We start from the raw sequence: 24,747 nt of genomic DNA on the forward strand, positions 1-24,747 counted from the left end.
CTTTTCAAATTAACCACACGAGCGTAGCATGTTCTTATGTGTGTCTTTGTGAAGATGAAAACACTTTTCTGGCTTGCATGGAACAAAAAGATGAGCTGCAAAATATAAGAACACATGCCCAGTCAGTCCAAAGGCCAAAACCTCCACATAGACACTAATGACCTTTACTCAGTATCTGTTGGTTTATGGTTTATTCAGCGTCTTGATTGAGATCTAATAATAATACAAACATTTTTTTGGATGCCCTGCACTGTCCGTATTGTCACTCAGTGTCTTTAGACAAACCAAATGCTCATGCTTCCATACAAAAGAGAAATTGCGTATATGATGGTTTGATTAGCATGAAAATGATGTGCATCATATGTGACAAGACCACAACCTGCTTAAGCACATTAGTATGTTCTTCATCTTTATTGGCTACAATCATACAAAGGCATCATACCAATATGCATGGTGTGAACAACGTTCCTTTACCCTGGTAAGAGCCTGGCCGATCGATGTGCAGAATGGTTGGTTGGTCTGTGCGGCCTTTACCTGAAGTCAACCTTGCTCTGCAACTGGCTTTTGTCCCCTCTCTATAAAAAATGCAGGGTGCATAAGAAGAAGAAGCTGCCTGAAATTCAGAACAACCACAAGTTTTAACAATGTATTTAAATAAAGAATTTGTGGTAACTGAGAGTGTAAGTTGTTTCTTATTTCCTACTACTTTTTTATTTTTTACTTTGTTTTCATCTTTTTACCCTATATGAAGCTCCAATTTCTTTATAGCAAGTTGTAGCACTTATGAGGATTAATTTGGAGTTAGGTCTCTGGCCATCTGATGAATGACACATTCATTGTTACATGGGTCGGGCCTACAACAAATCCTTTGGGAAACCTCTGATTTTAAAGTTTCTAAATGTTAAGATGAGCCACATATGGACATTTTTTGCTGATGTTGGTACTTTGCAGGTACCATACAGTCCGTTTTATGTAAAAATAACAACTATCAGATCGTTATGACTGAACCAAAAAACAATTAAGTTCTGAACTGTATAATTCAAAAAGCTAAAGAAGAAAGAGCAGAGTTGGGTAATAATTTTCTGTGGCATTATCAGTGTACTATTGGGATCCTTTGTTACTAAAATTGAATTCATTGTAAAAATGAAACAAACATATACAACGTAGGTTGATTATCATCTTGACAACCAAAATAGGAAAAACAACGCCGTCTCTAACTGACACAAGAAACCAGGCAAGTACTGAGGTGTTTAATAAATAACAGCATGAACAACACAACAACAAAAACAACAATAATAAAAGCTTGAATTCAATTTGTATATACACATACTGTATATATTTTCATATTTGACTGTATAAACCATAAATATGACATGCAGTCCTTATAACTTAAAACAACCAGGACTTCTTGGACTGAGGTAGGGTCAGGGGGGCTGGGGGATCGGATTCATGATGATGTTTGTGTGTGTTGTGTGTGTGTGTGTGTGTGTGTGTGTGTGTGTGTGTGTGTGTGTGTGTGTGTGTGTGTGTGTGTGTGTGTGTGTGTGTGTGTGTGTATGTGTGTGTGTGTGTGTGTGTGTGTGTGTGTGTGTGTGTGTGTGTGTGTGTGTGTGTGTGTGTGTATGTGTGTGTGTGTGTGTGTGTGTGTGTGTGTGTGTGTCTGGATTGAATGCTATGGTCAGAGTGTGTTTGTTTGGAGATGGGGAGGAGGATTACAGTATTGGCAATAAAGCTGCAGTGGCTGTTTAGTAGAAATGTGTGTGCTTGGTTCATAGTTCAGTGTTCAGGAGTCAGTGCCCCAGTCGTCCCGCCCATGACTTCCGGCTGAGAACACACACGCACGCGGCGTTAATGCGGATGAAACGCCAGGCTGTTCGTTCCTTGTAGATGGTCAAGGCGCTTACGAATATGTGTGTGTTGGTGCAGTAGGAGTTCCAGTGGCGGCTGTCGATGCCCAGACAGCCTGCGTTGCCCGATTTGGAACCCTGTTTTCCACCGCGCCCCCCTGGCCTTCCATTTGCAGTCCCAGAGCCTCTGTGTGTGGGGGAGCGGCAAGTGGTCTCATAGAAGAACTGTTTCTTCACCACGTTGTTGATTGTAACATTAGGCAGCACAGTCACCTCATTCCCAGCTATGTCTGTGGCTCGTGTCAGGTTGCCAACCCAGGTATTCATGCTGTCACACACTGAGTACTCTCCTCTGTGCATGGTGTGCGACCCCGCTCTGCGCCTTACCCTCACCCCCCTCACCCCTTCAATGTCATAGCCCTCATCCTCCAGGGCATCATGAGATGGGGTCTCCTCGCTGAAGACAACACGAGGGGAGGAGCGGTAACGTCTCTTAGAGAAGAGCTTGGGGTCCACTACTGGGATGGAGGGGTCAGGGGGAGAATCTGACATAGAGTGCCCTACGTCGGGGCTCTTATCCTGTGTGTGCGAGGCTGCTCGGTGGGGCCTCTTGGTCCTGTGGTGGCTGTTCCTACGGTGCTCCTGTGAACTATGTTGTTCAGAAATGTGGTCCCCTGCGGCTGTCTGCTGCTGTCCTGCTCTGCGATTGGCTGCTGTCTGCTGTCCTACTCTGTGGTTGGCTGCGCCGGCGCTCCAGGCCAATCCACCTGACATGTTTAGTACAGCCTGGACGCCGATCAGGAGGAGCAGGACCAGTGGTGACGACCTCATGGGCACACGTCCTGAGCCAAACACAAGTAAAAAATGATGTTATGGATATCAGGTAGACGCAACACAACATGTGAGTGTTGTTAAAACAGCTGACAGTGAAAAAAGTTCACTTAGAAAGCATACCACTATTATATAACAACAACTGAAATTGTTGTGGATTTCCCTATTTAAAATAAAAGATTTGATGTTTAACTTTTACTCTCACAAACAAAACGTAAACAAAGAACAAAAACACATCATTTCATAGGGTGATAAAAACCTGACTTTGGGGTTTATTAGGCTACTTAATCTAGCCCAATTGATTCATTGACTGTGACTTCACATATTTTGGCTCAGTGAAGTTTGGTGTGGCATTGCTGCTGTATTGTTGCTGCACAAGAGTCAACTTTTGGTGAATGGAAGAATGATGGTAGCTTGTGACTGTATTGGGTAATGTTGTGCTGCTGCCAACGATGTTTGCTGCCAATGTGTATGACTTTGAGATCTCTATGTATCAACAATCCTTAAATGTGCATTTGTCTATATTGGTAGTGCAGGTGCAGACACATTTTTCAATGGTTGTTTGAATGATCCATGTAGGCCTATGCTATATTAAGTCATAACTGAGAATCATTTCAAACATTGAATAGCCTATGGTTGTTCATATCACAATGGAATCTATAATGAAAAACCTGCACATTGAAAATGTGGTATTCTGATAGAGAAGAGTAGTGGCCTGATTTGCTTGAAACAAAATGCATTTCAAGTCGAGATTCATAGATGATTTGTATCGTCCCCTTGTCATTGACATAGTTGATAAGACTGAGTTGCATGCTTTTGCGTCCATTTTTTGTGTTGCATACAGATTTTTCCATTAAGTGAGGATGCTTATTTAAATCTAATCTCTCAAGCACTATTTTAACAGAGGAAAGTGTTTTGGTTGAGGAGAAGAAGTTATTCCATTTCACCATCACAGGACTATCTTCAGTCCTTGAACTCTAGTGTGTCTTTGCATGCTGTTGTGATGTGTACCTGTGGAATGTGTCCAGTTGAAGTGGGAGCCCCTGTGGACTCTAGAGCCAGACTCCAGTGCAGGCCGGACCCCTCATGCCTGCCACCTGGACCCCCTGAACCACAGCACTGAAACACAAAAACAGGCATAATACTTTAATTTAAACACAAGGATTCACAATTCAGCTGTCATATTTACTGTTTAGATAACAAATAAAATGAAAAAATTACACTGGATTCTATCAAGCTACAACAATTTGCAAAATGATACTAGTGCAAATAAAATGCCTCAAGGCAAGTTAAATGTTTAGCAAGAGGTTTTGAGAGAACTACAAAAATCTTATCTCTACCCTCAGACCACCACTACTCTCACCCACATACACAATTTACCATTCACTGATCTTATCTCATGCAGAGAACACTCACACACTCACCATGTTTAAGTCTAAGAGCAAATACTTGCCATACATTGGAATCTGCAGCATTTAACACCTCATTAGACATTACATCTATCAAACCTATAAGAAACTTCAACATGCATCATTAACATTGAGTGTGACATGTTTGTGTGTGAACACAAGATTGGTCAGATGTGCAAAAAGTGTCTTTCTTAGACGCATGCCATGTGCAAGTAAGAATGAATGCAAGGGTGTTTATATGAATGCCTTGACGCGTCTATACACACACACCCCTCCCACACAAACATTCAGAAGTTCACTGAGGTCGAGTTGTAACTGGCATGTCAATATTTCAGACTTGTCTACAATGTTCTATAAAATCTGTCCTGCTTGGCTGATGTAGCGTCTGAAAGTTTGGTTGTGTTGTAAATGTTTACCTTAACATTTTAAATATGAGAACCTTGTTGTGAGAGCTACAGTGCCATGGCTTGATATAAAAAGGCTTATGCATTGATTCATGGCCATGTTTGCAAAGATGAGACATTATCTTAGTTTTATTTGGACTTCAGTGATGCACAGGTCTTCCAGATAAATGACCTGCATTGAAATACTCCCTGTGTTGAGCATAATAACCAGAAGAGGTCAGTGTTGTCTGCATTTACAGACAAGTCAAGCAGCTGAGAAATATCAAAATGTCACTGAGAAAGTGATATTTTTCAGGTGATTTCCTTCAAGCTTTCTGTTTTTGGATAACACTTTGAATGCTTGTTTGTCTTTGAGATAGTTATGGAGGGTACATATCACAAGAACTGTATTCAGAATATTTTTGAGGAACTTTTTATTAATGCATTTAGATTTTATTTTTTAAATCTATCTTTGTACTCTACCTTTTTTACTTGAAAATAGTTACCAGTTAAGTATTTTTAAAAAGAGAAGTCGGCTTTTGTTTTGTAAATTGTTGTGACTTATGTGCACGATGGGTGTTTATTATTATTATTAGTGTTTGACTCTGAAATTTCCCATTCTTGATAATGAGTATTGTTTAAATGTTGATAATGAGTACTTTTACAATTTTCAGAAAAATCTTTGCATGTTAACTTATGTAAAATCTGAAAATGATAGACTTAGATGTGATATAAAAATACTTAAAACATCATGGTGTTCATGCTTTTACTTCAATAAAAGGTGAGCACTGCAACAGGGTCAGTTTGGCATGTGTCTTTAAAACGATCGAGTGGTCTTGGAGATGGACTATTGTTTGAAACTTCTGAGAAACTGACCTACCAGTGATATCTTTCAAACACATATGGAGCTGGTCCAAACAGGCAGCGAGTTGATTGATCCCGGCTGACGGGCAGCGCACTATTTACACGGCCCAGGGTGAGCTGGGAGGATCCTCATGTTAAAAATATGTGGCTTGTGTTTAATGCCAGTGGAGCCAGCGTAAACACTGCAGCGCGGGAGCACAGGGGTCAGGGCAGTTTACAGAGCACCTCTGATTTACTGGATTACTTGAGCACTGGATCAGAATCTGTCTGGTGATACTGCCAACCCCCTAACAAATGCACGCACATGTACCGCCATGCAAGTGTGTGAGATGCTGCTGTGGTTGTGGTTTTCCTTTTTATCCAGAGAATGGTGCCTGGAAATGCTCCCAATGCTGTTTATTTGTCTCAGTTATGTGGACACAAACTTGTTCACTGCTTCACATATTGTGTACAATTAAGTTTCACTGGACAGTTTGATTTTGCAGACATATTAAGGGAAGGCTGAAAAAAAAAATGTTCGATGAAATGTTCCAATAGATTTGATGTGCTTACATGCAGCCTATATCAAACGTTAGTGACCCATATGGTACTGATAAAACAGGAAGTCTAAGTGCTGTTTGGGACTTCTTGTCCTTGACGGGGAGATCCTTTCCTCTTAAGTCCTGCTCACATGTGCCAGCCAAACAATGACAAAGGTATTCCAAAACAGTTACAGCAAATACCAGAGAAATCACAGATGCAGTATGGTTCAAATTTGCAGACACTCAACATACTGTATTAATACAAACCAGTATAAACAATGCAGTTATTGGATATGCTTGTATGATTCATGCCTTGTACAGTTTGCACCAAGGAGGATGTTTATGGAAACAGATTAAGTAAATCAGCCTCATGTGGATGCTCTGAGGAGGTTCCCCCCTCACAAAAGGCAGATTCCACAGCTTTGCCAAACTGTAAATCAAGCCTATTTCTGTTGAGTCATCCATCGCTTTCAGTTGGCACAAGTTTTCAAGGCACCACATGGCCCTACCTAGTTGGTTACAAGATGATGAAATGAGACATAAGTCATGCAGCTGCTAAGGTCGTGACCTGGGAAACTAATCATTAAGCAGCATGAGAGTGAAACACTTCAGACAGAAACTAATTGCTTAGCCCAAGGCAGCAGAGCACGAATAATGGGAGTGTGAGCCTGTAACACATTCTCATCTAGTCTGCCAGCGCACAAGATGCTCGATACTGTGGTAACGACAAGCTGCCATATTACCGCATATGGTTACATTGTAGCGTGTTGACTGGTTTACACTGTCAACGAGGCAGGTGGGGAAAAAACTAGGAGAGCATTTCCTGCCATTAGTCTGAGGTTAGTTGACATTCAGCAAGAAGGGTTAATATACAAGTCCTTGTTAAAAGACATGCAGGAGCGCATGTCAGCAGCTCCCTCAAGCAAACACACAGTGACAATGACAGTGTCAGATTATGAGCGGGTGAGAGAAAGAGACTGACAGCAACACAGGTGGAGAGAAAAGAGATTGAGAGAGGGATATGTGGGGATAAACAGAGAAACGTAAATAGTTTTTTGTGTCTCTCATCATGTCAGTGTAGTGTAGTTCCTCCTGCTGTCATCTACTGGAAATGATTATTAAGAGGGCTGACTGTTAGGTCAACTTGCTCAATTTTATACTTACACACGCATTCCAGTTGTTGAGAATCTCTTCAGTGATGGTAAATAATGTACATCAATCAACGTTTGAACAGGATGACTTCTAAGGAGCTTCTGAGGACTTCTGAGGCCCAAATCATTCTAACGTTCTGTGTGGGTTTAATATGAGAAGAGGTTCTCCGGTTAAGAGGGATGGTTTTTAGCAGAATTCAAATATGCATCAGATGTCTTTTCACTTCACAGAGCCAAACTCCAAATTACCTTCAATTCATGTCCTTTCCCGTCATAACTTTCTACAATCATAATCGAAGCTTGTCCTCTTCAGAAGGATATTCTGCTCGTCAGTTCAGACAAGCCGCCATGTGAAATGAATACAACAGCCAAGATTCTGCCATGAATCAAGTTTTTGTCACGCAAAATGATGTCATGCAGTAACTGTGAAAAGCACAATGAAGCTACTCTCTCTGAATGTTCTTGAGATGCTGTCAGTGATCTGGCTAATCTCGGAAAGACTTTAGAAGTCTAGTATATGGCATATACAGGTTGAACAGCCAATAACCAATAATGAACTCTGGAAAATGCAAGGTTTTTATATTAGCCAGAAAATCTGTTTACAAAAACTCATGGCAGTTACTCTAGTTACACCAGAAAATTATTTTTTTATTACTGGATGGGGACGAAATGAAAAGCAAATATTAGAAAGTTTTAATGAGAGTAGCAGAAATGTGAGGGATCAGGTTCTGTCCTGTCCTCTTCCTTCGTCTTCATGTTTTAAAGACATCTGCTGTGGGAACAAAGGCACCTGTTGTACATCATGTGGATACTTCAAAAAAGTAAACTGTGCTGCTCTGGCTCAGGAGGACACAGGAAGAGCGAGACAGGCAGTGTCAAAGTGAAAGACGCACACAACCTGTTAAAGCACTTGTCTCCACAGAGCGATGACAAATGATGCAAGAGATTCAGAACTAAAGGACAGTGTTCAAAAAAGCATTTACTGACCAAGTGCTACAATATGGAATAAAAAAAACATACGTGTATAGACATCAGCTTATGTTAGCTTGATGGGTTCATTGGGTGCAGTCATAAAATGTTTCTGGCGTGTACAACATACAGGTTAGTGTTTTTTTTTTTTTAATTTCTCGAAAACAAGTAGTTCTCTAGAGACTGACCCATTTGTTCAAAAGCTGGCTGACACTGGCAGGAACTTACCTAATAAAAGTTTCCCTGCTCAGCAACAGCAGGCCAACAAGACCTCTGAATGCATTTGTAGTTTCAGGTTTTATAAGCAAGAATTTTAAACACTTTTACCTCTAATAAAATGCCACAGAACATGGTGCCAAGACGTGAGAGCAACGAGATCAAGAAGTTATAGGTATGCTTGGTGCCTTAAGGATTCAATTTATATTTAGGGTTAGACCCTTTGTCCATTTGTCATCATTCAATCAACTAACACTGGGTGGACTAAGTTCTAATTAGGCCTTAAAAGCCATTCAGTCTATCTATTGTCTTTTATTGGTGCTTATGTTGTATCTCTAATGTTACTGACATTGATGATCCTCATACATCCCCTCTAAGCAAAATGCTGTGTGGGTACCTTATCCATTTGATGTAGTCTGTTGGGGTTTTTGTTGGACTGGAGTCTTCCCTGTGTGTCTGTATAAAACGAGTACTGTGATTTAAGTTTCAGTAGTCAGCAGAAGGTCCAGATAAGCTCAGGTTCAAGTACGGCTATTGCAAAAAGTTGTAGCTACGTTACCATGAGTTTAGTTTGTATAAGCTAGTTAGTAAGCAGGAGATTGACTTATGATATGCTGCATTTTAAATAGTCAGTCACCTTGTATGTTTTTCCCAGAGGTTGCGTTAACCAAATATTTTCCTTCTTTGATGGAATTTTTTTAACAATGTTGGAAAAATCTAGAGTCTGTCCATTTTAACAGATTAGAATCACAGGGTGTCCACCACTCTCACACAGCACTGTCATTAACCACATGTAAAGCACCTGCAGTAGACCTCCCAGTCCAGTTGGTGTGACTGTGCATAATTAATTTGTTATTTGTTTTGTCCTGTAGGCTATCTGACCTTACGTGCATGACATCTTTGTCTAGCGGCTGGTTGTTTTCATAGCATGATTAAGCTATATAGCTGGTGTGCTTCGGCATGGTACAGTTTTTGCATGAGCGAAAGGACCTAATGTTAACAGGAGAAATTGCGGAGTGTTCTGTCTGTATCTGACTAAAGGGACTCAAAATAAGCCCTGAAGTCAGTAAAGTAGCTGTCATGTTCTCAGATGTGCATAAAAATAAAAACAAGCACAATGCTATCCACTACTAGCAAAACAGAGAGTGAAGATAAGGGAACATTTCGGATACCATTTCACAAACACCAGGAAGTCGGGAATAGGGCATTAATCATGCATTGTGCAAGCTATGTGAAAGCAAGGTAAAATACTACAGCAACAGAATTTTTCATGTGAAGATGCTGACACCATCCCGATGAGCTGCTAGTGACATCTAGCTAGGTTGGCTACACAGGGCCAGTGTGTGCAGTCCCAAACAACAGTGAATGACACATGCATGTCAACATTTCTGTCAACTTTTAAAAGGGCCAAAAAGATCACAAAACCTCTTTCATGATTTGTAAAAACTGATGATGATTGATGGCAGGCTTCAGGCAGCTGCTTAATAAGTGTGAACCACGCGATGTAATCTCTAATCACTGGTTCATTACAAAAACTGCACGGCCTAATTAGTTGCAAATTTAAAGCAAACAGACATTCTTGCAAATGCAAGTTGACTCGTAAGTGAAATCAGAATATTATTGTTGCATCAAAAGCCAAAAGCAATTGAGACAACAGAGAGGGATATTTTAAGTTGAAAACACTCTGGAATATTGAATTTGAGTTTATTAATAGCTCTCACATTATAAACAGAATTCTTTTAGGATCTCTGAGTGCCTACATTTTAAGTGCTTTAAGTTGTAGGATCCATAAAATTATGTATTTGCTGTTCTTCTCATCAATAAACAACAGCTGTTAGTGAATTCTGTATAGAACATGGTCTTTATCCAAAATAAATGTCTATCTATGTATCGTATATCATGGCCTCTGTATCATGAGTTTGTAGGAAATACCCAGCCCTATAGCCTAGACTAGGACTACTAGCTGACAAAGAAAATCTTTGGTCAGGGGCAGACCTATTGTAACAAATTTTTAACTGGTCTCTGTTCATCAGCAGGGGTAAAAGTTATTTGGATCTGTTAGGGGTATCTTGAGATTATCAGGGAAGAAGGGAGCAAAGGTGTAGTTACTAAAGCAGAAACAGACTTTGACAAAGAGACAAATATTCTGCAGTTTTGTGACATTTCCTCTGGTTTTTACCTTCCTTCTGTCAGACTGTCTGTCATTCATCCAGGTTCTCCCTTTCTGCTCTTTGGCTCTGACCTCAATGTTGTCTATTTCTCCCACAGTTGAGATCCAAAAGGTACCTAACTGGATACATGGCAGGGCTCGACATTATAACTAGCCCGCTGGACCGGATGAATGATTGATAGAGTCCAGGCCAGTTAAAATACTGTCGACAGTAACACGTTCTCAATTTCACAACGCTATCCTGTCATACCGGTGTTTTGTCAGTAACTTTTTTAAGTCGTGCTAATAACTGCTACAGCATCAACGTATAAGTGCTCGTGCATGTGTGTCACAGTTGAAAGGCTTCACTGCTGTCCCTCCCGCAAGCACGCTCGCTACTCTCGAATTGTACACTCGCACATAGATTTTAGCGCAGGTTCTCTTTAATAAAAACCACGTTTGGTAAAACGGCTTTAAAACCATCAGATCCCGACAAAAGCCGAGCTTAAATCAGTATTCAAAGGAACAAAATCACCGGAAGAGTCGAGAGTGACAGCAGGGCATGACGAAAACAGAAGGGAGAAAAGTTTGAGCCACAGTGACAGACAGCTGGAGCTGGAACACGCTGCAGCTACATTTCCCCTTAAAGTTAAAGACTAGATCCTGGTAAAGAGGCCCCTGCATGGCCATTTCCGTATCTAGCTACAGATCAACCAGATTGCAATCAAATGTTTGCAGGTGCAGAAAGCTGTCTTGTTGTTGATCTTTGCCATTTCCTAGTGTAGTCAGAAAATTACACAATCATTTTCTGATCATATACTTACAGCTTTCTCACTGAGAAAATTATCTTTCTATCTTTATTCCAACTTGGCAATCTTGAAGCTAGACTGTTTTGTTTTGTTTTGCAGGATACAAATAATTGGCTACTGCTTCAGAAGCTGTTATGGGAATTCTCTATAGATGAGCCAAATACCGTTGGACTCGTGTCTGCATCTGGCTCTACTTTCACTTTAACAAGATAAATAGATGTTATAAATATTGAGTCAAAGAAAAAATGTGCCTAGGCTATTAAGCAACATGTACTTGTTATTTTTAATCCCACAAACCAGGCAGTTGGCACAATTTATGAATCCATGAGCACTTTTTTTGCGTTTAAAGAAAGACTCAACACGATGTTGACAAGTCACTCATCCCATCTAGATAGTAGAACACAGTTCCAGAAACCACCTGCTGATTCTATCTCTGATCCAAGGAATATGATTTGATTTATTTTCTTACATAGCACGCACCTCCAAAGACACTGACAAGACATGACACTACATGCAGTAAATTGTCTGTGATGTGCAAGGAGACAACCCAGATACAAAGCAGAGAAGTGACCACAGTGTAACCTCAGATTTTCCCATTGTCTGACAGTAACTCGAACAATGATTTAACTCAATAGGAAGATTGAATCCTTGTGGTATTTTGGAAGAGTGTCCAAAATAAACAACGTTTTAAGTGGAGAGCATGATTTTAGAAGCAATTATGTTAAGAAGGAAGGGATAGCAAATGGAAAACTGTAAAGTGAAACAATGCAGCTCTCTGCACATCATCTGAATTTTTTTTTTGTGTTACTGTATTGATTCTGACATTTCCCTTTTTAGAAAAGAAGATACTATAAATGTAAAAATGTGTTGCACACTACAGTGTTATACTTGAATTAATAAGATAATTGTATCTTTGCTAACAGCGCTATGGCTACATGAGTGAACTCATTCAATTTGCAAGACAAATACAACAGGCTTAAAGGAAGATTTTTTTTGCTTTGCTACTACCTAATCTACAGAACATCCCCACATTGACAATAATGCTAATGTTGTGGGGCGCTAGTGGCGCAGTGGTTAGTGCGTGCGCCCCATGTATGGAGGCTGTAGTCTCAAGCGGGCGGCCCGGGCTCACGTCTCACATTCCCCACTCTATCTGTTATCAACAACTGAACCTGACAACTGAACCTCTCCCTGCACTGGACTAGCACACGTGGGAGGCTTGTCCTCCAGGCCTTGAAGGCTGGATGAACACGATGATGAACATGTTTTCCAGAACCCTAGTTTTTATGACCTTGACATTCAACAATCTTCTCAAGACAAGTGGTTAATCTTTTGGCATGTCAATGGTAATAACTCCCTCTTCCTTCAGAGAATCTATGATCCCTAAGCGGAGCATTAAGAGGAAGAGGACCAGAGCAAGAATGCCTGTCTGGACACAAAGAGAGATGCAGACCAGAGGGATGGAGAGGGAGAAAACACACAGAGCGAGAAGGTGAGGCAACAAGTTATGAAGGGCGGGGTATAGGTGGGCAATGAGATGTCTTGGGATATGAGACAATAAAGCCCCTTTTGATGAATAAACACAAGCATAAAAGGAGGGGGCTGGAAGAGAGCAAAAGTGGAGACAAAAAATAATTCAAGGACAAGTAAGAAGGGAGGAATGAAAGGCTACAGGGAGTTACAGAGTTGAGGGTCAAGAGATACAAAAGAATTTCATTTCTAGGTGTTCCAATAGTTTTACTAGGAAAAAGCATGGCTCTGTTCTATAGACAGAAAACCAACTACATTACGGTTGTACCTTAAGCTGCTTATTCACTGTTAGAGAATTAATCCACCACATGCCTTAAAACACATCTATGCTTTCAAAGCAGAGGTTTATGTTCATGTTGATACAAATCCTCTTTGAGTGTACAACTGTGAATTGTCTAAAAGTCACCAGGTGAAATAAATCTCAGACATATTTCTGATTAAGATCACTGACTAATATTGGAATGAGTCATTCACGCTTGCTTTGACTCATCTTACAGTCTATCTGTACTTTGAATTTAAAGTTTAAAGCTTGTACCCAAATACAAATCAAGCATATAGATTTACATGTGACACTTTGACTACATGCTGAAACAAACAAATCAGCTGAGGAATGATTGTGAATGAGTCACCCAGGTAAATTTGCTACACAACATAGCCACACGTGGGCGTATAGAAAACTGGCTCACTTAGAAACCCAAAATTTCCATGACGCCCCATTGGTGATGCGGTCTTGCATGACGCCATAAGCATGGGTGTGGGCCCATAGACACAAATTGGGTATATGATGTGTCATACAATAGAAAATGCATGTGGTATTTTTTTATTGTTATTACGTGTATGCTGTTATAATAATGTGTGTACATACTTAAAAGGCAGGATAGTAAAATGCTTTGGTTGTGAGCTATTGATGGGCAAAGCCTTTCATCACATATTGACATAAGAAATCAAATGTGTCAAATATAGTACAAAGGTCAACCATCAGCGAGGCATATCAAAACTATTTACCAATTAAAAATCACTCCAGGATATTGAAGTAAGGTAAAGGCCAAACTCGCATAATGACACACTAGTATCATTTAGTCTCAATTAGCCAACCTCCAGCACCAATATCTCTTTCCAATAATCTCAAATCCTTAACTGCTGTTTTTGATAACCAATGCTATTTGGTAAACTGACATAGTAATATTTAAAAAAAAAAATTCTATGATTCAATAAAACTATGTTCAGCATTAAAAAAACAAAAGGTAAAAGATAGACTTTTCCTGTCTTTCAGAACTCTAAAACAGCTCACTTATATTTTCGATTGACAGTAAAATGAACAAACCTTGCATTAACCCCCTTAGTTTAAAGCTGTGTTATATGCTAAACCATACAAAGAAGTGAGGAGTGTTTTACTGTTATGATAGGCTTTGTCAGAGCCATACTGAATCCTCCAATGTGAAAATGTGATGCTGTCGTCACTCCCACCATTTATGCGATTACAGCCTCACCCCTCTTTTTTAAGACTTGACCCAACCATTTTCTATTCTGTGTGGTCTCTACGTCTTTTTAGTATCTCCCTCTCTCTTTTGCGTCTCTCTCCCTCAGTTCATATCTCCCTCCCCTCCCTCTCTTCACCACCTCCAACTGATGCCAACCACCTGTCTGCATGGGACCTCCCAGGCCCATCCTCCGTCTGTTATCAGTGTGCCATATTCAGCGTGAACAGAGCTCTAATGAAAGAGATAAGAGTGGCTCCTTTCCAGCATGTCTGCATGTTTGTGTGTTTGTGTGTGTAAATGACCTGCAGCGAGGATTTAGACAAATTAATATTGACTGTGGAGCTTAATGCGCAGGCTTAACAGGGAGAAATCGCCTCCTAAGGCATCAAAAGTTCTCATGACAAACTATCAATCCTGAAGTTTTAAAACAAACTTGGTGACAGAGAGAGGAGTTAAAGGTGGAGAATTCAAGAAGGAGTGCAACTTATGAATACATTTCTGCTGTTTGTGCAGACAAGACAAAACTGTAACAACCAGCCAGCGGCTCATCTTCCTGCATACTGTGCATTCCTGAATGAACATAATCTGAATAAGTTTGTAATACTGGCCTCACTTGTATCCTTGGAGCGAAGGCGTGTTTGATGAGTATCCAAAACAAACACATATACATACACACATGCACATTACTCATACTCATGTTCAAACCACATCCATTCGACGCTGGTGGGTTTATATTCCTCTTTCTTTTTGTGAGGGTTTATATGTCTTTCTTTTTGGGGACAAAACTTAAAATTCTAAATTTGTGAAACTTTCCAAGAACCAATTATTAAATGGCTTTTATAAAGAATCTGATAGCAAATTCAAATTTTGATCAAATTGAAGTCCTCCAAGAGTATTAAAAGATCAAGTTTTCCAGTTCTGACGAGTGAGGGTTTCATGTCCAGACAAGCCTCCCAATCGAGATAAAGGGGAAGAAAAGTAAGAGTGAGACGGTGTCATCACGTTAATCCAAATGTACACATACACACACACACACACAAAGTTAAAAAAGGGGTTGTGGTGAAACAATTCAAAACATCAAATGGGCACTTAGTCAACAACTCAAGACCACAACATTGTTATTCTTGCAGTATGAAAAGCCCAGGTAATTCAGTGATTTATCAGCTACTGTGTGCTTGGGCTGCGTGCACATGCATGAGAGAAAGCCATAGCTGAAAGTCAGAGGCATTTAATGTGGAATGAGCAGGCATGTCTGCACATTTAGATTTCATTCTTAAAGCATATACAGTGCGCGCACACACACACACACACACACACACACACACACACACACACAGCACTGGCATATAAACAGAAACAGGCAGACGCAGGCAAACATTACACCCTTTGATCGAGCACCTGTCGAAATCAGATCTTCAACAGTCAAACACAAAAGCCGACTTGCAGTAACAAACCTGGATTCACTTTGCAATGTATAGAAAAGTCCAAACACAGGGAGTGTATTATTCTTGATTCAGTGCTGTGCGAAGGGGCTAAAAACCAGGTCCATAAGGGAAAAAAGGTGCTGGGACAAAACAATCCAGCCCAAGTCTGACAACAATTCTGTCAAGACCAAGAACGTTTCAGCTGTCAAACAAAGTTAACTTGATTTTCCTTTGAATACATTTTCTCCCAAACATTGTGAGATTTTGTTTGTAAAGGAAACATCAACAACAATTACTGCAGAAAAAAAAACTTGCGAGATGACGTCGAGTTTCCATATTCCCCACTCTTCCCTGTGTCACATGATTCAGGTTCCTGACCTGCGTCGACCTCCAGTTTTTCCTCCACTAACACAGACGTCACCCCAGGCCCAAACTTTGACCTCTTACCTCTCCCACTGAACACCTCAGCTGGTTCTCTTTACAACAGATGTCCTTACCACATTCTGTGTTCTGACCTGTGCCAGACTGCAGCTCTACAAAGCCCAAAGACAACCAAAGCAGGAACTGGATTTAATATTAGACTCATGAATTATCATATTATATTTACCAAGCAGGAAAGCTTTGTTCTGATTTGGCTTCATGGTATTATTTATTGTTTTTATTCTCCTTATGTAAGGAAGTAAGTTAGTTATAATGACTTGTTCTTTTTAATTGACATGTAACTGCTGGAGCATACATGGGACCCTATTCTGACACTGTTGGTACCATCAGGAAGCAAAGACACATTTATTTGCCTAATATACAAAATGAAAATCCAGTGCAATCCAACGGTTTAATACGTTTAGTCTGATCAATTTTTCTTAGACCTGCATACACTTAGAAACAACCAGGACTCAATTTTTTACAGGATGGAGTGATGAGACATAATGACTATGTGAATAAACCCTCTAAAAAGTTTTTTTTTTTTTTTTTTTTTAATGCCAGCTGGCAGTCTTCCAGGTTTTTAAGTAACACTAATACTTGTGTGTAATTACACCATGTGGTATGTTATCTACCAAAGTTATCAACAACAGTGGTAATGTAATGTCACAACGGTTTCAATTGTTATCAGTCACTGTTGTGCCCATAGGCTGATAGTCGGTGGTGTTGAACACTGCTTTAAAAGGTTTTACTCCAACTGCTGGTTCAACAGATACAGTTTACGTGTATAAAATAAAGCTTTTCTATTGGGATGCTTCAGTTAAAGTGCACTACATCTTCACATTACATTAGAGTTTAAATGAAGGTGGTAGAACTACAGGAATATGTGTCATTTGTGTTTTAGAACATTCTAGGGTTACTAAAAGTAATTCTAGAGAATTAACAGTTTTCTACGATACTTTAAAAGAAACAACAACAGAGGTTGTTTTAGGCCCTCAGGTGAAATAGCCACAGTTAACTTGTCAGTCCAGGTGTGCTGCCCAGGTGCAACATACAACCTTCTGCAGTCTAGACAGCTTCTATTTAGAAGATGACACAATGTCACGTCTCCATGCAGTACTACCAACAAAGAAGTGTTGAGGTAACCGTTGACTAGCACAACTTCTATTTATTGGATCTTAACAATTCTGTAATGGAAATTATGTTTGAGAGGAAGGTAGAATCATGATTTCAGGCCATTAATACTTCCAAACACCTTTTTCTTAAGAGCAAAATGTTGTATGCACCTTAGCGCATATGAGCATTTTACGAATGCAAATCCAAATAAACCACTCAAAAGGCAAAACTGGAAACAAAGCATTTAATCGTTCTCGTAAAACAGTCATCTGACAAGCAACTAGCATGGCTAGGAAAATATACAAACATTACTCCAGAAGTGTCCTAAATATGATTTATTTGAAAGTGTATTCTGTGATTGATACATTTCAAGTTACAAAAGTTACATCAGTTTGTATATGTGTAAGCTTGCAAAGTTTTTTATTTGGCAATTCCACATTTTACTTCAGGTTATTAACTATTTCTTTAAAAAAGTGAATCTTTGTTTTGTTTGTTAGTAGAAAGTGGGTTAACTGATGTGTTGGTGCTATGACCGTATTCTTTTGTAGTGACAATTACGTTAGCTTAATATGTTTTCCATATTATACAACTGTGCTTAGCCCACTGACAAACATGCACATGCACACTCACACGCGCACACGTACATCCATACATTCATGCACACACAGGTGCTAACATAGGGAAAGCTGTAATTCAGCTTCAAAGGGAAACCTGAGAGGGTCATGAATAATCACAGACATCTTTGTCTGTTGGGGAAAACAGCACTGTCCATCTGCCCTCCATACATATACATACCAGCTCATAAGGCCTAAGCTTTTTTTAGGCACTGACGTTGGGTCAGCTTGTGGATTGGAAGTATATATATATAATAACAATATCTCATTTGAAACTAAAAACCAAATTAAAATGCATAATTAAAAATAATATAACAGTTCTAAAATTAATTGCCAATAATATTTAGCCAACAGAAGAGCATTAAAAAAACAACATTAAAAGCAGATGGAGATGTAGATTACCAGCCAAGCCAAGATACAGGCGCTGGGTAAAATGTTAGATTCCGTTAGTATAACTTACATATTTTGAAAACCTTGCCTATGGGTACATTTAGGTTGCTATAAGCTGAAAGTCTTTCTGTGCTGCAAAATGACATAAGCAACAACACTTTGTTACAGTTGATGTTGACGTTGTTGTGTTTGATTGTGTCAGCTCCTTTTTAGAATGCAAAAGTGTGGGGATACATTGTATATCCTCTTTAGCTTGTGGTGGATACACTATATTTGGTGAGACCTACCTTTCATGGCATAAAGTTAGTGGTCTAACAGGCTGCCAGCTGCCTGTTACATTGATGACCGAAACGTAATAATTAGATTTATTCTTTGGCTTTATGCAAGAGCTATGTGGCAAGGCCAGTGGCTGCGATCCAGTGACAAAGGACATAAAATGTACACGCTTGACTTTACATTAGCAAGCCTCTGCAATATTTGCATATTCATTTCTTATGAGGATATCCTCTGTGCTAACTGTGTGGATAAAGTACAGTATCTGCTGAGATGTCCTGTAAGATATACAGCCAGACTGCTTCCCACTTCCTCTGTGGACCAACTGAGAGGTGATGAAAACACTCTCTGCTCCCCTACGGCGCACACTGGCAGAAAAAGTGAAGCTCGTAAACAATTTAGACAATCTAGTTTTTTACAGAACAGAGCACATTTCTCCCGAGAGAGCTTTACGCGCCGGCCTACGCTGAAGGGTTCAATACGCTTTCTTATCCAACACAGATGTGCATACACAATGCTGTAAGTACAGACTATGAACATGGTGTGTGTTTTTTTTTACATAAAAAGCCTAACATGGCTGACCAACTGTTGGCTACTGTTAAGGCCTTCTAAGTGTGATAATGTTTGTTGTGCGTAAATGTTGGTCCGCGGTGACATTCCTCCCCTGTCAAAGCCTCGAAAGGAATTCCCTTGTAGGAGTGGCAGGCATGAGGTCTGTGTTTAGCACACATGCTTACACACACACACATAATTACACCCAAATATACACTTAAGAGTTTATAGAATTGATCAGCTGCATACCCGCACAAGCAGCATGCCCCACCCAGACATAAATAAGGATAACCTCAGCAGCAAACTTCAAGTTGGACATTGGAGCTCATCAGAATCTACAGGTCCTTTAAGGGTTTTGTAATATGAGCGCAGAGAAAGACAGATAGAAAAAGAGTGAGAGATAGAAGGAGAGAAAGGTAACCTGATGTCCCAGGAGATTTTTGAACAGTTCACATTGAAGTTGGGAGAACCCCCTTTTTTTTTCTAATCCTCACCTCCAGTCTCTATTTCTTTCTACCTCTTTCATTCCCTTCTCCATCCATTAACACCTGGTAAACTATACCGTAACTGATAGAAAACTTTCAAAGAACAACTTTACATTCATCATCCAACCAAAACATTCATAGTAGGTTGTAGTAAGCTCGGATTTTCTCCCTGCAGCAGAGGTCTAACTGGCTGCTCCTGATTTCAGTCTCAATTCAGCGTCTCCACTTTCACTTAATGACAGGTACGAAGAAAGTCTTTGTGTGAATCTTCTGAGCTAGTCTGTATTGAGATTTATCTGTCACCTCAGACATTTACACAAGATTCAATTAAAGTCATAAAAAGTAGAACTCACCGCCCTGTCAATGCCACTTCTTGTCTCTGTCCACTGAGTGACAACTTCCCAATCAACTGTTGTTATATTCCACCTCACTCTCTTTTCTCCAGACAGAGGGCAGAATTATCCCAAACTCCAAAATCCCGCTCCTGCTTTTAAAGCTGTGAATCCAGGTCTTGGGCCATCCACTTCTGTCTGTCTCCCTCCCACACTCTTTTGGAAATGGATTGTTCTAAAAGTTTAGTAGAGGAGTCCCAAAGCTGCTCCCTCCCTCCCTGTGAGGCTAACTGCAGGTCCTAGTGCCTACCCATTCCACATGCTCTATGAAGGGAATAAAAACCACACAGCTGCTCGTAATTTACACCTAGCTGCTGTTTTTAATTCTCTTTCCAGTCGACATTTATCCACATTTGTCTCTTGTGCAACTCTGTGGAAATCCACTTTCACCCTGGGATGATTCAGCCTTTTTTCATTTCAGACTTGACATCACCTTATACTGAGGTCAGGGTTTCCCCATTGTTGTTCCATACTCGAGTCATTGCTACTGTTGCACAGTTATCCTTGGAAAAGAGTTTGCCTCTTCACTGCATGTCCTCTTTATAACAATATAGAACAGGTGAAGATTTACTGTCAGAACCATTCTGTTGGTAGACTGAGTAGTATCATCTACTGGCGTTTCGGTGGGCAGCACATGTGGAGAGCAAAGGAGGGGGAACGTGTCGACCATAATCTAACACCAGAAACCATTGGCTACCTGTTGACGATTTATCTCCATATTAGTCATTTGAACATAATGTGCAAGTGCAACCAACAGCCCAGTCTTAGATGTAGATGTCAACTCCAACTCATCTCTCAGGAAACTGAAATCTTGGAACCGATCGCTACTTTCTTAGATAACATTTTAGCCTCTTTGAGGGATAGCCAACAAGTAAGCTGCACTCTCATGAAAATGTATGTTTATCGAGATTACTGAAAAGCTGATTGGCCATCAGATGAAAGCTAATATTTTAAGCGGCTGCATTATGTCAGAAGTATTTCTTTGCTCTTCATTTCAGCTGTCTTTTTGCACAGCAAAACCTCACTGTAACACTAGTGAATGATACGACTTGGACTACAGCTGGAAACCAGAAGACTTCCTGCGTCAAAAATCAGCATTGCACTCTGAACTATTACAAGTAAAAGGAAAGGCCTGAAAATTAGGCTGTTTATCCTAGAGGCTCTAGTACACAGACAACAGCAGACTATAGCTGACGTGTTTGGAGATTGCCGTGCATGGTGTTAGACCACTAACGTGCTTCATTTAGACTTTAGAGTATGATTTTAAAAGTCAAACAGCTCATCAACTATTTCATATTAGTGGCACAAAACCATTTTCTGCTTGTCTCTCTACATCGGAAGGCTGTTCCTCGTAAAACCGATATCATGAGGACATTGTCAATGATGGAGGATAGGTTAGAAGAATTGTATGGTTGGTATTCATGATCAAAAGACGATTGTGATCATAAAGTTAAGACCAGTTAAACAGCTTGTCAACCTTATCAAAAATGTACACAGTCGTTCTTGGAAGCTGATAACATATGAACAGTCATTAGTGAGTTAAACATTGAAAAATGCCTTGCAACAAAATTCCTTGACTTTCAAGAATAGATCTTTGATGGTCTGTTGCAACCAGTAATTCACCTCTGCTACTTGTCAATGGCAAATGGAGAAAATAAGTGAAATAGAGCAAACCACGCAGCTATGATATCCCCTCACCCTGATGGCGATGAGCCACACCCTGCATTCAGCAGGGCCTCCAGGCTCCAGTATCACAACACTCTTTCTCTTGGCATTTTTCCCCCTCATTTGTTTATGCATCTTTCTTTTCCAGTCTTGCCTTTTCACTTTCTTTCTGGCTCTGTGCATTTCTCTGTTTCACAGTTTCTTTCTGACCTGAACCGTATCATTGTCAGAGCCCCTGGCGCTGAGCAGACAGACAACCCACCCTCCTTCTCCGACAGACAGAGAGAGCGGAGAAAAGTGAGAGAAAGGAGAGAAAGAAAGGATTGTGTTTCAGTGTCATCTCTTTCTCCTCTGCTGCTTGGGAAAAATGAAAATTCCTTTTACCTTGGGTTAAAACAGTGATCGTATCTTGGTGTTAATGGAAGAAAAAAAAAACTTCATTGGGTGCAAATAGGCGCTGGTAGAGGTAACAAAAAAATAAACTTGAAGGAGGTTTGTTCTGCTCCAGAATTCTGACCCCGATTGATGAGTTCAAAACCCAAGTCTGCGTTTTCCCAAAGCTGGCTCCTTTTGATGCGAAGTGTGTGCATGACATTTTCTGATATGTGTGTGTTTATGAGCTTGTGCAACTGTCAAAACTGCCTGGGCCCTTGTTATCAAGGCAGAGTTTGAAAGGGGAAACCCCCGTCAATGAACTCCGACCCCACACCCCACTTGGGGGTTGGTTAAGGGTGAGAAATGCTGAGGTAGGGTGAGCACTTTGAGCTGGAAGGGTGGAGATGAGGTCAGGAGTGCACTAATATCCTCCTGAGGAGCTCTATTGGTGAGTTAGACCTTATTTCAGGCCTAGACCTTATACACACACAGGTCATTTTTTAATTACATTTTTGATCAGGTGTCATCATGCTAGGTCATTTCCTTGAGTTTAGGTTTATGGGAAAGGGCACAAAGTTGCTTTAATATGAATTCAGCTTTTTGGTACTTGAGTTTGAGTGTGCAATAACAACAAATTATTATTTGTAGTTGTTTATTTAAAAAGGAATGATAAATTTAACACACCCTTCCCATAACATGGGAACAAGGCTGTTTGAGGTTTTGTTGCTAATTATTCCAGTGCACGTGTCTGTGTCTGTGTCTGTGTGTATTATAGTAACTGGAATTACTCACAAATCCAGTCCTAATGTGTGGTCTTCGATTAACAGCTCTATAAATTCGGGGAAATGCTTGCGAAGGCTTGAAGTCTTGTTCCGACATTACCACAGTGCATAATTATTAAGATGTGTTCTACACAATACCACATAATCTGTGGAAGAAGACATTGGCTAATTCTTCTCGACCATATTGCCGTAGGCCACCAGTGCACACACTAGCATAAAATCCACATTCAATATTCAATATATTTTCTTCAAAGCACTTCAAAACGAGCTAACCTAGAGCCGCTCTCAATGTGTTTCAATAACATCAGAGGGAAGTGGTCTGACAGGTTTCTCTCTGGCACATGACACTGCTCACGGACACACAGGCCTGCTGATACACACGCACACACAAGCTCATGTTGAGGCACACATGCCTATTCATCTCACTCTCTCTAACAATGATTTCACACTTAATTTGAACGTCATGTGTCAAGGTTCATTGACATCCTCAGTCCTCCAGGTGTTATGACGTTGCGTCAAAGACAACTTGAGTCAAAACTACAAAAGTTATGTCCCACACACTGGGTAGCTGATTGTTTTCGATGGAGACCTCCATCGCAACTTGTCACATGACACTTTTTTAAAACGGATAAATGCCGATGAACAAATGAAACTATTCTAAAACTCCTTCTTACCCTGACATATCTGACTGAACTTTTTTTTTTATCTCTGCTTACTTTATGCTGAATATTAATGAAAAGCTCATTCACAGACCACCCTCCTTTACGTTCTCTTTTCTACTCAGAAATTCATGACACATATTTTCTAACATTCATTTTCTCTTTTCCTTATTAGTCAGTCAAAACCTACACCAAAGAATGATTCATTGACTGAGTCAGGCCTAGTTATCCATATGTCACAGGGAAAGGTGTATGAATGGTTTAATTTCACCTGCACTCTTTGTTGGCTGTGTGTGCCTTTGGTTGTGTGTGTGTCCTTCTGCGAAGCGACTGAATGGCTGTTCCTTTGCGCATTGTTGAGTTAGAAGGCCTGTCCTCCTACACCCTCATCATGGCCTTGCACTGACGCATCCCCGAAGCCTCTTCACTCATTGACTCTTCTGTCCCCTTCCTCCCACGACCTCGCTCTGCAGAATCCTGCTATTGTCCCACCACGTCAAATACACAGGCTAGCAAACAGCCAGGCTCACACTCACACCAAGCATGCACAGCAATAGATTTTGAGCATCAGTAAAGCCTACCTGAAGCCATAGAAAAGCATACTGTACATGGCTTACTCACATTAAATCAAGGCATGTTCCCAAGCTGAAAGTTCTACTGTTATTCCCACAGTTGCCCTCCAACCCTAATCTCCCCATAATGGAGACCGAGCCCTTCATTAAACCCAAAGTCCGTGTGTGTGTTTGTGTGCCTGTGTCTGTAACTCTAGTTCTGAGTGCTGGGTATTTTAGTGTATTAACCTTTAGCCTCTCTCACCATTGTTTCTGCGACATGCCCCCGTGCTACTGAAACCCGTTCCCAGAGATTCTGGCAAAATGTTGAATCTACCAACATCTTGGTTTAATTTTGTATCTGGGTCCACGCCAGACTGAGGGATGAAGGCAAAGTCTTCACATTATATCCAAGTCTTAAGATCATATCAGAATCCAAAAGCTGAACTCAGATTTGAACTTGTTTCCTTCATATGAACACAGCTTTCACGATTTAGTTTTCTTTGTCAATGACATTCCAACATTTCTGACAGGAATTAAAACTTTTCAATATTCAGTCAACAATCTCATACTGATGATTTTCTACTTCATCTTCACACGACAACCACGGTCTTTGATGTCACACTCATGGTAAGAAGCTCAAATATGCTCATAATGTTGTATTACTGTGTTCCAGGTTGAAAGTCTTTAATAAAGGAAAATGTACTTAACTTGTAATTTCCCCAATATTTGCTTGACTGGCTTCTGAAAAGACAATCAAACTCCACATGGACAATGGGATACGTCTCTGCTTTAAACACATTTGACAAATCAACATTTCTAATGCTTTCTGTCATATTAGACCTTTGCTGACTTTACTGTCAGCAAAAGCTTACATGCATGCAATGAT

At 40.3% G+C, this 24,747-nt stretch overlaps 1 protein-coding gene across 2 annotated transcripts; it reads right to left on the reverse strand.

Moving 5' to 3' along the window:
* Positions 1-1,234: 1,234 nt before the first annotated feature.
* On the reverse strand, positions 1,235-19,967 carry ngfa (nerve growth factor a (beta polypeptide)). Of its 2 annotated transcripts, none has more exons than XM_020635083.3 (3): positions 19,788-19,967; positions 3,690-3,797; positions 1,235-2,689 (listed from the first exon to the last, which is right to left on the reverse strand). In XM_020635083.3, the coding sequence occupies exon 3, from the start codon at positions 2,676-2,678 to the stop codon at positions 1,791-1,793; it is 888 nt and encodes a 295-aa protein (XP_020490739.1). In that variant the 5' UTR covers positions 2,679-2,689; positions 3,690-3,797; positions 19,788-19,967; the 3' UTR covers positions 1,235-1,790. The 2 variants fall into 2 exon arrangements, with proteins under 2 accessions (XP_020490739.1, XP_065817821.1); XM_065961749.1 differs by lacking the exon at positions 19,788-19,967 and adding an exon at positions 7,020-7,171.
* Positions 19,968-24,747: the final 4,780 nt, after the last annotated feature.

The sequence above is a fragment of the Labrus bergylta genome, chromosome 12 (assembly GCF_963930695.1).
Source record: "Labrus bergylta chromosome 12, fLabBer1.1, whole genome shotgun sequence".
NCBI classification, from domain to species: Eukaryota; Metazoa; Chordata; class Actinopteri; order Labriformes; family Labridae; genus Labrus; species Labrus bergylta.

Excerpts from the sequence above, each read along its gene's own strand:
- ngfa (XM_020635083.3), bottom strand. The coding sequence starts at position 2,678 with ATGAGGTCGTCACCACTGGTCCTGCTCCTCCTGATCGGCGTCCAGGCT.